Source organism: Pristiophorus japonicus, chromosome 3 (genome assembly GCF_044704955.1).
Source record: "Pristiophorus japonicus isolate sPriJap1 chromosome 3, sPriJap1.hap1, whole genome shotgun sequence".
Classification (NCBI taxonomy): domain Eukaryota; kingdom Metazoa; phylum Chordata; class Chondrichthyes; family Pristiophoridae; genus Pristiophorus; species Pristiophorus japonicus.
The window spans coordinates 171,835,747-171,849,046 of record NC_091979.1 but is presented as its reverse complement, the minus strand read 5'-3'; the positions used below and the strand labels follow the sequence as shown (position 1 = coordinate 171,849,046).

At 47.9% G+C, this 13,300-nt stretch overlaps 1 protein-coding gene across 1 annotated transcript in view; it reads left to right on the top strand.

Annotated features, from left to right (window-relative positions):
* The window catches only part of vps8 (VPS8 subunit of CORVET complex), a 961,193-nt gene extending 950,774 nt beyond the window's left edge, over positions 1 to 10,419 (top strand). Inside the window, exon 46 of the mRNA XM_070876055.1 lies at positions 10,122 to 10,419. Within this exon, the coding sequence (XP_070732156.1) occupies positions 10,122 to 10,262 (141 nt within the window). The 3' untranslated portion in view covers positions 10,263 to 10,419. The remainder of the gene's footprint in view (positions 1 to 10,121) is intronic.
* Positions 10,420 to 13,300: the final 2,881 nt, after the last annotated feature.

The window sequence follows — 13,300 nt, the reverse complement described above, 5'->3', positions numbered from 1 at the left end:
TTGGATCCAACTTGCCACTTTGCCCTGGATCCCACTTTCGTGACCAGTCTGCCTTGTTAGACCTTATCAAAAGCCTTGCTAAAATTCATATACACTACATCATATGCACTGCCCTCATCGACCCTCCTGGTTACCTCCTCAAAAAATTCTATCAAGTTAGTCAGACACGACCTTCCCCTAAAAATCCATGCTGACTGTCCTTGACTAATCCGTGTCTTTCTAAATGAAGATTTATCCTGTCCCTCAGAATTTTTCCAAGAATTTTCCCATCACCGAGGTTCGGCTGACTAGCCTGTATTTACTTGATCTATTCCTTTTTAAACAAAGGTACAACATTAGCAGTCCTCCAGTCCTCCGGCACCACACCTGTAGCCAGAGAGGATTGGAAATGATGGTCAGAGTCTCCTCGTTTGCTTCTCTTAACAGCCTGTGGTACATTTCATCTGGGCCTGGGGAATTATCCACTTTCACAGCTGCTAAACCCCTTAATACTTTCTCTCTCACTATGTTTATTTCATCTAATATTTCACACTCCTCCTCCCTGATAGCAATGTCTGCATCGCCCCTCTCTTTTGTGAAAACAGATGCAAAGTATTCATTAAGAACCAGACCCTCCGCCTCCACACACAGATTACCTTTATGGTCTCTAATAGGCCAGGTGGAAACTGACGTCGTGTTTTTGGATGATGTTGCTGAGGGGCAGCATGTAGATGAGAATTAGGAGGGGGGACAAGAATAGATCCTTGGGAGACACCAGAAGTAACAGTGCAGGAGAGGGAAGAGAAGCCATTGCAGGTGGTGATCTGGTTACGATTAAATAGATAAAAATGGAAGCAGGCAAGTGCAGTCCCACATAGCTGGACGATAGTGATGAGGCCTTGGAGGAAGATGGTGCAGACAATTGTGTCAAAGACTGCAGACAGGTGGAGAAGGACGAGGAGGGATAGTTTGTCTTTGTCACTGTCATATTTGATTAGAGGGAGAGATTCAAACATGGAGTTCTGGGAAAGATGGGCATAGATTTGGGAAAAGACAGCATGTTCAAAGACTTGAGAGAAAAGGGATCTTCGAGATGGGGCGCTAGTTTGCAAGGACGGAGGGGTCAAGTGTTAGTTTTTTTTAGGAGAGGGATGATGAAGGCAGATTTGAAGGAGGGGGGACAGTACCTGAGGCGAGAGAACTGTTAACTGTCAGCTAACATTGGAGCCAAGAAGGGAAGTTGGGTGGTCAGCAGATTAGTGCAAATAAGGTTGAGGGAGCAGGAAGTGGGTTTCATGGTGGATTTCAGTGGAGGTCGACAGCTCTGTTGATCGCACTATTCATTAATGATTTGATAGAGAGTAATATTTATAATAGTGTAATAGAATTTGGCAATGATATTAAACTCTGCGGTCAAATCATGAATATGAAGGAGAGTGATACCCTTCAATGGGATTTTGACCAATTAAGTGAAAGGAATAAAGAATGACAGGTAGATTTTAATTTGATAGGTTGTACATCATTTGTGGGACGCATAGGTTTGATAGACAAACTGACTTTTTTATGTTCTGTGCTTTCTAAATGTACATACTTCTATTTATAAAGTTCCTTTTAACTCACCACTTGAAATAAATTTACACATGGGAGCAGTAGGGTTGATTTTTCTCTCCCACAACCTGCCAGAAACCAGACAGGTGCCGCATACCCTACGTGCACTGTGCTAGTGAAGGGAGCGGGGTGGCCACATTTCCTGGCCCAGTCCATGCTAATGAACTTGTTGCTCTCCTGTCACAAGTCCACCTCCTGAAAGGGCCTAACACTATGTTCTCCGGCAATACTGAACCATCGGGAGATCAGACTTCCAGGGAGGGAAATGGAGAGGGGAAAGAAGGAAATTCCTGGTCACAGGCCTTGTAGCCTGCTGGAGGCCAGCAATCTGAGGTCTGAAGATTGCATCATGACAGAAAGAAGAGGACCCTACCTGCAACCAATCTCCACATTCAGAGTACAACCAAGAACGATATAAGTAATAGAGGTTTACAACACAGAAGTAGGCCAATTGGCATATCATATTTGTTCTGGAACTTTGCTAGAGCATTCCAAAAATAATCCCACTGCCCTGCTCTCCCTATAGCCTTGTATCTTCCTCTACTTCAAATATTTATCCAATTTTCCATTTAAAGATGCAATTGCCTCTGCCTTAACCATTCCTTGTGACAAAGCATTCCTTGCTGCATGAAGACATTTCCTTTAACCTTTTTTCTTTCTCTTAGTGATAATGTTAAATTGGTGACCTCTCATCACTGACTCCCCAACCAAAGGAAATCGTCTTTCCCTATATACTATCTTTCATAATTGAAAAACAAAGGGGCCGAAATTGCCCTTTTCCTTAAGGCCTCTTAATACTGGAAAGCACTGCGGAGTGCAATGGCCGCCGACTTTTCTTGTAATGGCTGCCATTATCAGAATTCCTCTCGTGTGGTATCCCGATGATAACCCGCTCCTCCCCCTACTGCTCCGCTGCTGCCGATCATGCTAAGTGCGTCATTACTGTTGTATATGAATAAAGAGTCTGACTGGATACTGTGAGCTCAAAGTAAAGTGTGACCGTAGTCTTTTATTGCAGGTCTCCAGAGTGCCTCTCCAGCCTGTGGGGCCTCCTTAAGTACCTGTGCTCCCAAGGGATTGTGGGATCCCTTGGGACTCCTAGGGATGAGCCCTCTGGTGGCTGTACAAGGTATACATAAGTTTACATATATAACACTACCCCTGCCCCCGCCCCCATCCCAAGGGCAACAGAAAGGGGCCTTTCTTTCCCTGGTTGATCGTCTCGGTGCAAATGCTGGGATTTTGGTGACTCGTTTATTGGGCCCTCGCTGGGCTGCTGTGCAGCTGGCCTTGCTGGGCTGCCTGGTGTGGTGAGTCCTGCTGGGCTGCTGCGGGTGATGGGTTCTGCTTCGTGGCCAACCGCAGTGTCGGTTGCCACTGATGTATATGTTGGGGGGTCAAAGAAGGTAGTGTCCAAAGTGGGTTGCTCAGAATAGTCCGTGAATCTGAGTTTGATTTGGTCCAAGTGTTTCCGGTGAATGAGTCCATTTAAAAGTTTGACCCGAAACACCCTGCTTCCCCTCTTTGGCCACAATTGTGCCAGGAAGCCACTTGGGACCTTGTCCATAATTCAATACAAATACAGGATCATTGATTTCAATTTCACGTGACACATTTGCGCTATCATGATTATGTACTTTGTTGAAGCCGCCTGCTCTCTACCTGTTCATGTAGATCAGGGTGAACTAACAAGAGCCTTGTCTGAAGTGCCCTTTTCATGAGCAGTTCAGCAGGTGGAATACCAGTGAGCGAGTGGGGTCTCGTGCGGTAGCTAAGCAGGACTCGGGATAGGCGAGTCTGCAGTGAGCCTTCAGTTACCCTCTTCAAGCCCTGCTTGATAGTTTGCACTGCTCTCTCTACCTGACCATTGGATGCTGGTTGAACAGGGCAGATGTAACATATTTGATCCCGTTGCGGGTCATGAACTCTTTGAACTCGGCACTGGTAAATCATGGCCCGTTGTCGCTCACAAGGACACCAGGTAGTCCGTGCGTGGCAAACATGGTCCGCAGGCTTTCAGTGGTGGCAGCGGATGTGCTTGCCGACATTATCTCACACTCAATCCATTTGGAGTATGCATCTACAACCACAAGGAACATTTTACCCAAAAACGGGCCTTGTCGAAATCTCGACTCACAATATACGACTCGGACACCTTCAGCCCGGCAGATGTTCCTTTAATTTTACTTGCAGCTAGGGGAAAGATCTGACCTAGTCAAAGGCTAAGTGGAGACCCCCTGAAATGGTACAATTTCACGAGATATTTATGCAGTAAAACCCAAGTTATGGCCTCTCCCAGTGTATTAGCTCTGTCTCGCAGTCAGTGAATACAGATAAAGAGTTAATTACTACATCCTTGTCCTGACATGGTTTCCAAATATTTCCTTTTGTCAGGGTTATCAGTTGGCTAGTCGGCCATTATTCGATGAGAGTGTGGTAATGAGCTATTACTGGCATTGCATTGTGTCAGGATTGTCCAGTTTCCTGGTCAGTTATCTTTTTGCATGGATGAGGTCTGTACAAGAGATAATGGCTGGTGGTTTGAGTATCTCAAAAAGGGTGGGGCGGAGTGGAACTGGTGTTGTATGGACAATAGGAGAGTACCATGGGAGGTACCTGTCTCAGCAGGACTTGTGTCCTAGCTGTCTGGTGGCCATTGATTAGTTATCAGCCGTTTCAAGCCAGGTTTAGCTGTTTATGCAAACAGATTGTCTGTTGCAGAAATTTCTGGAAGGACCAGGACTCCATTTTGTTTTATATTAAAAGGGCACAAAAATACAGTGTGGTACAGCTTAGATAAAAAAAATACATTTCCACAGCCTGCATAGTTGACATGGACCCTGGACCACGCTTTGGAGGACCAAGACCATAAACTTACTGGTGCCTCCCTGGGTGCATTGCTTAACTGCGAGCATGTGTTACATCTGTGTCCGCAGGACTCTTAAGTCTGCATCGATACTGGGCCACCACACGTGGGATCTGGCTATCACTTTCATCATTGCGATGCCTGGGTGGGTACTGTGGAGGTCATTGATGAAAGTGTCTCTGCCCTTCTTGGGAACCACTGCCCAATTGCCCCACAGAAGGCAGTCTGCCTGTAAAGACATTTCATCTTTGCGCCGCTGGTACGGCTTTATCTCTTGTGGTGGCCGGTGTGCAACGGCTACCGCACATTAAAAAAATCCACGCACAGGCATCTTCCACCCTTCAGGATATAGTTCAGTATCTGGAATATTAGGTCCTTCATTTGAACCCATCCTTTTTTGGCGTGGAAGCAAGTCATTCTCGTTTCGAGGGACTGTCTATGATGATGATCTCTTCCTGCATTTCCACTGGGACACTGGACCAGCTCCCGTGAAGCACAAAATGTTTTACTAGGGACAGTAATGGGTCCTGGCTCGTCCAGGTTCTAATCTGTCGGGCTGTGACGGGTGATTGCTCACTCTCGAATGCTTCCATAACCATGGATAGATCTGCGAGCTGCGCCATTTCCACCCCCGGTGGTGGGCAATGGCAGCCTACTGAGAGCATCGGCGCAGTTTTCTGTGCCTGGCCTGTGGCGGATGGCGTAGTTGTATGCGGACAACCTGAGCACCCATCTCTGGATGTGGGCCGATGTATTCGTATTTATTCCCTTACTCTCAGAAAACAGGGATATTAGTGGCTCATGGTCAGTTTCCAATTCAAATTTTAGCCCAAACAAATATTTATGCATTTTCTTTACCCCATAGATACAAGCTAACGCGTCTATGCTGGCGGCTTGCTCAGCCTTACACAGACTTCTGGATGCATAAGCAACCGGTTGCAATTTCCCAGATTCATTAGCTTGTTGCAATACACACCCAACGCCGTGCAACAATGCATCACATGCTAGTACCAAATATTTACATCATACAACACAGGCAACTTGTTTGAGCATAACAATTTTCGAGCTTTTACAAAGGCATTTTCTTGGCTTTTGCCCCACACCCATTCGTCTCCTTTACGCAGTAAGGGATGCAGTGGTTCTAACAGTGTGCTGAGACCCGGTAAGAAGTTACCAAAGTAGTTCAGGAATCCTAGAAACGACCGCAGCTCCGTCACATTCTGTGGCCTCGGTACGTTCTCGATTGCTCCGTCTTCGAATCAGTGGGCCTGATGCCATCCGCCGCGATTCTTCTCCCCAGGAACTCCACTTCAGGTGCCAGGAAAAAGCACTTCGAGCGTTTCAACCTGAGCCTCATGCGGTTGAGTCGACTAAGAACCTCCTCCAAGTTGTGCAGATGCTTGACTGTGTCCCGACCTGTAACCAAGATGTTGTCCTGGAAGACCACCTTGCGCGGGACAGACTTCAGTAAGCTTTCCATGTTTCTCTGGAATATCACCGCGGCTGATCGAATTCCAAACGGACATGAAGAGACCTTTGTGCGTGTTGATGCAGGTGAGGCCCTTCAATGATTTCTCCAGCTGCTGCGTCATGTAGGCTGAAGTCAAATCCAGCTTCATGAATGTCTTTCCTCCCGCCAGCGTAGCAAAAAGGTCGTCAGCCTTTGGTAGTGAGTATTGATCCTGCAGGGAGAAACGATTGATAGTTACTTTGTAATCACCAAAGATTCTGACGGTGCCATCTCCCTTGAGGACTGGAACAATCGGATTGGCCCACTCGTTGAATTCGATCAGCGAAATTATGCCCTCTCTTTGCACCGGTCTAGCTAGATCTCTACCCTTTCTCTCATCATGTACAGTACTGCTCTCGCCTTGAGATGGATGGGTTGTGCCCCTGAAATTAGGTGGATCTGCACTTTTGCTCCTTGGAACTTCCCGATGCCTGGTTCGAACAGCAAAGGGAATTTGTTTAAGACCTGGGCACACGAAGTGTCGTCAGCGGACGAGAGCGCTCGGACGTCGTCCCAGTTCCAGTGTATCTTTCCCAGCCAGCTCCTGCCGAGCAGCGTGGGACCATCACCCGGTACCACACAGAATGGTAGCTTGTGCACCGCTCCATCGTAGGAGACCTTTACAGTAGCACTGCCGATTACAGGAATCAGTTCTTTCGTGTAAGTTCTCAGTTTTTTGCGAATGGAAGTCAAGACTGGCCTTGAGGCCTTGCTGCACCACAATTTATCAAGTCTTTTTGCTCATAATGGACTGGCTTGCGTCCGTGTCCAGCTCCATTGACACCGTGAGTCCATTCAATTCAACCTTCAGCATTATCGGGGGACACTTTCTGGTAAATGTGTGCACCCCATATACCTCTGCCTCCTCGGTCTGAGGCTCTGGTTCGTCGTGATCCACCATGGATCTGTCCTCCTCTGCAACATGGTGGTTTGCAGGATTAACAGGGTTTGCAGCTCACCTGCACATACGTTGGAGGTGTCCCATTGTTCCACAGCCCTTGCAAACGTACCCTTTGAAGCGGCATGAATGGAAATGATGATCACCCCCGCAGCGCCAACATGGTGTTCGTGGCCTTGCATTCATCACCCTTGATGGTGAACTCTGAGACATCTGCAGACGTGCAGCTGCAGGCATGTGAGGCCTGCCTTGTACATTGCGATTTGAAAACAACATCACTTTGTTCACAGTACTTGTAGCAGCACTCGTGTGCTGAGAGATTTGGTTAGTATTGTCACTGATGGCAATGAACGCCTGGGCTATCGCTATGGCCTTACTCAAGATGGGAGTCTCTACAGTCAAAAGTTTGCGAAGTATCATTTCATGGCCAATGCCAAGTATGAAAAAGTCTCTGAGCATGTGCTCCAAATGTCCTTCAAGTTCGCAATGTCCTGCAAGGCGTCTTAGCTCAGCGGCATAACTTGCCATTTCCTGGCCTTCAGACCTTTTGTCTGAAATGCACTGATCGTGACCATGTTTAAACAAGGGGACAAGTCTGACTGCGACAACTATAGAGGAATCTCCCTGCTATCAACCACTGGGAAAGTTGTCGCTAGAGTCCTCCTCAATCATCATCTCCCTGTGGCAGAGGAGCTCCTCCCGGAGTCGCAGTGCAGATTTTGTCCCCTGCGGGGCACAACGGACATGATTTTTGCAGCGCGACAGCTGCAGTGAACAGCGCCAGCCCTTACACATGGCTTTCTTCAACCTTACAAAGGCCTTTGACACTGTCAACCGCGAGGGTCTATGGAGTGTCCTCCTCCGTTTCGGATGCCCCCAAAGGTACGTCACCATCCTCCGTCTGCTCCATGACGACATGCAGGCCGTGATCCTTACCAACGGATCCATCACAGATCCAATTCACGTCCGGACCGGGGTCAAACAGGGCTGCGTCATCGTCCCAACCCTTTTCTCAATCTTCCTCGCTGCCATGCTCCACCTCACAGTTGATAAGTTCCCCGCTGGAGTGAAATTAAATACAAAACCAGTGGGAAGCAGTTCAACCTTCGCCGTCTCCAGGCCAGATCCAAGACCACTCCAACCTCTGTCGTCAAGCTACAGTACGCGGACGACACCTGTGTCTGCACACACAGAGGCCGAAGTGAAGGGGAGTGCCGTGGTGACGCAGCGCCATGATGACGTCATCCGCATCATCATCATCATAGGCAGTTCCTTGGAATCAAGGAAGACTTGCTTCCACTCTTAGGATGAGTCCTTAGGTAGTTGAACAGTCCAATATGAGAGCCACAGTCCCTGCCACAGGTGGGACAGACAGTCGTTGAGAGTAAAGGAGGGTGGGACTGGTTTGCCGCGCGTTCCTTCCGCTGCCTGCGCTTGTTTTCTGCATGCACTCAGCAATGAGACTCGAGGCACTCAGCGCCCTCCCGGATGCACTTCCTCCACTCAGGGCGGTCTTTGGCCAGGGACTCCCAGGTGTAGGTGGGGTTGTTGCACTTTATCAGGGAGGCTTTGAGGGTGTCCTTGTATGGTTTCCTCTGTCCACCCTTGGCTCGTTTGCCATGAAGTAGTTCCGAGTAGAGCACTTACTTTGCGAGTCTCGTGTCTGGCATGCAGACAATGTGGTCTGCCCAGCGGAGCTGATCAAATGCGGTCAGTGCTTCAATGCTGGGGATGTTGGCCTGGTCGAGGATGCTAATGTTGCTGTGTCAGTCCACCTAGGGGATTTGTAGGATATTGCGGAAGCATCGTTGATGGTATTTTTCCAGCGACTTGAGGTGTCTACTGTACATGGTCCATGCTTCTGAGCCATACAGGAGGGCGGATATTACTACAGTGCTGTAGACCATGAGCTTTGGTGGTAGATTTGAGGACCTGGTCTTCAAACACTCTTTTCCTCAGGCAGCCGAAGGCTGCACTGGCGCACTGGAGGCAATGTTGAATCTCCTCATCAATGTCTGCTTTTGTTGATAAGAGGCTCCCGAGATATGGGAAATGATCCACGTTGTCCAGGGCCACACCGTGGATCTTGATGACTCGGGGGCAGTGCTGTGCGGCGACGACAGGCTGGTGACTTCCGCCCCTCTGGTGTACTCACCGCCTCACTTCCGCCCCCATTATGAGCGACTTCCGGTCCGCCTGAAAAAAAAAACAAAGAGCGAAATTTCAAGAGGCCGCCTCAACCACCACGGTGGTAAAAAAACTCAACGAGTTGCGTGCGCCCCTTTTCAGGCGGAGGGCAATTTCGGCCCCAAAATCTCTGTTGAATGTCCTCTTGTCCTTTTCTGCTGTGGTGGAAATGAGTCTTTCCTCATAATAGTTTCCCATACCTAGCATCATACTGGTGAATCTACATAGTGCACTCTCTGTTATGTATGTAACACTGTAATTGTGTAAGAGTTGCCACCAGAGGGCGCAACTGCTGGAGGCCCAAGGGTCACCTGCACACCTCTTGCAAGGGAGTATAAAAGGTTATCTGCCATACTGCATAGGCACTCTGGAGTATTAAATGGACTAAGGTCACATCAGTTTTAGCTCACAGTACTCAGTCTTGTGGAGTTCTTCCATACTTAACACTCTCTATGGCTTTAATGTCCTTTCTGCAATAGGTTAGAGAAGAGACCTGGCACAGGCTCCATCCTAAGCTTTGCGAGGTGGCCCTACATTTGGGCGCCCCACAGGTGGATGCAAAGTAGTGAGGTGAGAAAGCCAGGAATGCCCTCTCCCACCTAAGGTTGGCAACATGCTTGCCACAGAGAAGCCTCACCAGCTGTTGCCAAAGAGAGCCAGGACTTGCCACCTAACTTCAGTTATATCTGATCCAGCGGTGCTTGCTGTGGTATTGTAGAGAGAGCATGACCTTTGTATGATTTGTGGAGCAGTGTAGAGGGAGGTTTATTCTGCATCTATAATTGGCCTCTTGAGTGCTTGATAATGACAGTGGTTCCAAAAATTGATCACCCATTCCATTTCTTCTTTGGAGCACAAATAGTTCCCCACCTTTCCAAAAAGTGTTTGTCCTTCAATGTCCTTTATAACTCTAAACCTTCAGGTAGTATTGCGTCTACATGCTCTAAGAACTGAACAGATGGAGCCTTGCCATTTTCATGCGTGCAAGCTATTACCTCCTGGTGTTTGAAATTTTAATGGCTGATGAGCTGACAGCATCATTCATGCTCTTGTTTTCTCTTTGTTTCTTCCAGCTTGCAATTCTCACAGAACTCTCTCGCAATCGAAGCAGTGACAAGCATGGCCTACTCCATCCTGGTTCAGTGGCAAATAGCGTCTTCCAAAATGAGAATTTCCAACTGCGTCTGTCACCGCCACCAGTCATTGAGGACTAGTGTTTCAGATGGTGTTTGTGTAATTGAAATGGACTGAAAATTCTTAACATATACCAAATAGTTTGCATTATGATTTAATGTTAAGATTGATAGTTCCTACTTGTTCTTGCATACCTAAAACTGCTGTTATTAAATAATAAATGTATGTTCTATGTTACCTGGCTGTTTATTTCTGACTATTTATGAAAAGAGTGGGACAATTGAACTTTTCCACTTTCTGCAGAGACAGTAACAAGCAAATCCATAGCTTTCTTGACCATATTTACCTTGATTTCTATTCTTATATAAACACTTTTAGAGTAGGGGGTCAGGGGAGATATGGATATTTTAAAACTATTTTTCTCCACAAAAAATGCTTGTCCCTTCAACATCATCACTCCCCCTCCTCTCCTGGTAGGGTACAGTTCCAAAGTCGCTAGCCTTCCCCAGGACCTTGTACAGCTGACCATTCTTCATGTCTGAACCTAGATTGATGAGCTATACAATAGTTTGTCCCAACCATACGTAGACAGTGGTTGAAATTCCTACCCCATGGGGTGCAACACAATTTAGCCTTCCCTCATGTATTGACACGTGCACACTCGAAAATAAACAGGAATGGTAACCCTGGCAAATTTTGTTCCCCCTTCCTACCTGCTAAGGCTTTGGGGCTCAATTTTCCCCAGTATTTGCACCATATTTTTTGGAGTAGGCTGCCTTTTCTGGCCTAACTTAAAAATCCCCAGTTTCCCCAATCAATTTGCACCAGCGTAACTCAGTTAGGTTTTTTTTTATTGTGGATAAGAAAACTCCATAAGACTGAGTACTGTGAGCTAAACTTAGTGTGGCTTAGTCGTCTTTATTACAACTCCAGAGTGCCTAAACAACATGGCAGCCAACCTTTTATACTGGCCCTGCACGTGTGTATAGGTGACCATTAGGACTCTAACAGTCGCACCCTCTGATGGCAAGTATTACATAGTTACATACATAACATCACTCTCTTTCCCCCCCCCCCCCCCCGCCGCCCCCCCAAAGTCTTCGGCACAAGTTATTTACAAGTTAAGGCGATCCGGAGCCCTTCGCTCCCTGGTTGATCGTCTAAGTTCAAACCCTGGCGTGTGTAAGTTGGTCGGACCATTGCTGCACTGCACCGCGGCTAGTCTGACAACGATTGACAACGAGGTCGATTGCTGGTTGGGTGTGTGTTGGTGGATCGTCGATGGTGATGTCCTCTTCAAGTCGTTCTTGGTTGTCAGTAAATCGCAATTAGGAAAAGGGGAGGTGCAACGAGACCTGGGTGTCTTGGTACATCAGTCATTAAAAGTTGGCATGCAGATACAGCAGGCGGTGAAGAAGACAAATGGTATGTTGGCCTTCATAGCTAGGGGATTTGAGTATAGGAGCAGGGAGGTCTTACTGCAGTTGTACAGGGCCTTGGTGAGGCCTCACCTGGAATATTGTGTTCAGTTTTGGACTCCTAATCTGAGGAAGGACATTCTTGCTATTGAGGGAGTGCAGTGAAGGTTCACCAGACTGATTCCAGGGATGGCTGGTCTGACATATGAGGAGAGACTGGATCAACTGGGCCTTTATTCACTGGAGTTTAGAAGGATGAGAGGGGATCTCATAGAAACATATAAAATTCTGACGGGACTGGACAGGTTAGATGCAGGAAGAATGTTCCCGATGTTGGGGAAGTTCAGAACCAGGGGACACAGTCTAAGGATAAGGGGTAAGCCATTTAGGACTGAGATGAGGAGAAAATTCTTCACTCAGAGAGTTGTTAACCTGTGGAATTCCCTACCGCAGAGAGTTGTTGATGCCAGTTCGTTGGATATATTCAAGAGGGAGTTAGATATGGCCCTTATGGCTAAAGGGATCAAGGGGTATGGAGAGAAAGCAGGAAAGGGGTACTGAGGTGAACGATCAGCCATGATCTTATTGAATGGCGGTGCAGGCTCGAAGGGCCGAATGGCCTAATCCTGCACCTATTTTCTATGATTCCTTGGCCAAAACAGTGCAGCAACCCAATTGGGACTGTGATCATAATTCAGGACAATCATCATAGGCCGTCCCTTGGAATCGGGAGGACTTGCTTCCACTTCCAAAGTGAGTTCTTTGATGGCTGAATAGTCCGATACGAGAACCACAGATCCTGTTACAGGTGGGACAGACATTCGTCGAGGGAAGGGGTCGATGGGGCTAGTTTGCCGCACGCTCCTTCAACTGCCTGCGCCTGGCCTCTTCACGGACTCGAAGAGCTCAACGCTCTCCCGGATGGACTTTCTCCACCTCGGGCAGTTTGTGGCCAGGGTCTCCCAGGTGTCAGTGGTGATGTCCTAACTCTAACCAGCGAGGCTTTGACGGTGTCCTTATAACGTTTCTGCTGTCCTCCTTTGGCTCCTTTATCATGAAGGAGCTCCGCATAAAGATTTGCTTAGAGAGTCTCGTATCTGGCATGTGTACTATGTGGCCTGCCCAGCGAAGCTGATAGAGTGTGGTCAGTGCTTCAATACTGGGAATGTTAGCCTGGTCGAGGACACTGATGTTGGTGCGCCTGTCCTCCCAGGGGATTTGCAGGATCTTGCGGAGACATCGTTGGTGATATATCTCCAGCGACTTGAGGTGCCTTCTATACATCATCCATGCCTCAGATCCATACAGGAGGGCGGGTATTACTACAGCCCTGTAGACCATGAGTTTGGTGGTAGATTTGAGGGCCTGGTCTTCAAACACTTTTTTCCTCAGACGGCTGAAGGCTGCGCTGGCGCACTGGAGGCGATGCTGAATCTCCGCATCAATGTCTGCCTTTGTTGATAAGAGGCTCCAGAGATATGGGAAATGGTCCACGTTGTCCAGGGCCGCGCCATGGATCTTGATGATTGAAGGGCAGTGCTGTGCGGCAGTGACAGGCTGGTGGAGGACCATTGTGTTACGGATGTTAAGCGTAAGGCCCATGCTTTCATATGCCTCAGTGAATACATTGACTATATCCTGGAGTTCAGCCTCTGAATGTGCACAGACGCAGGGTTCATCCGCATACTGCAGTTCAACGA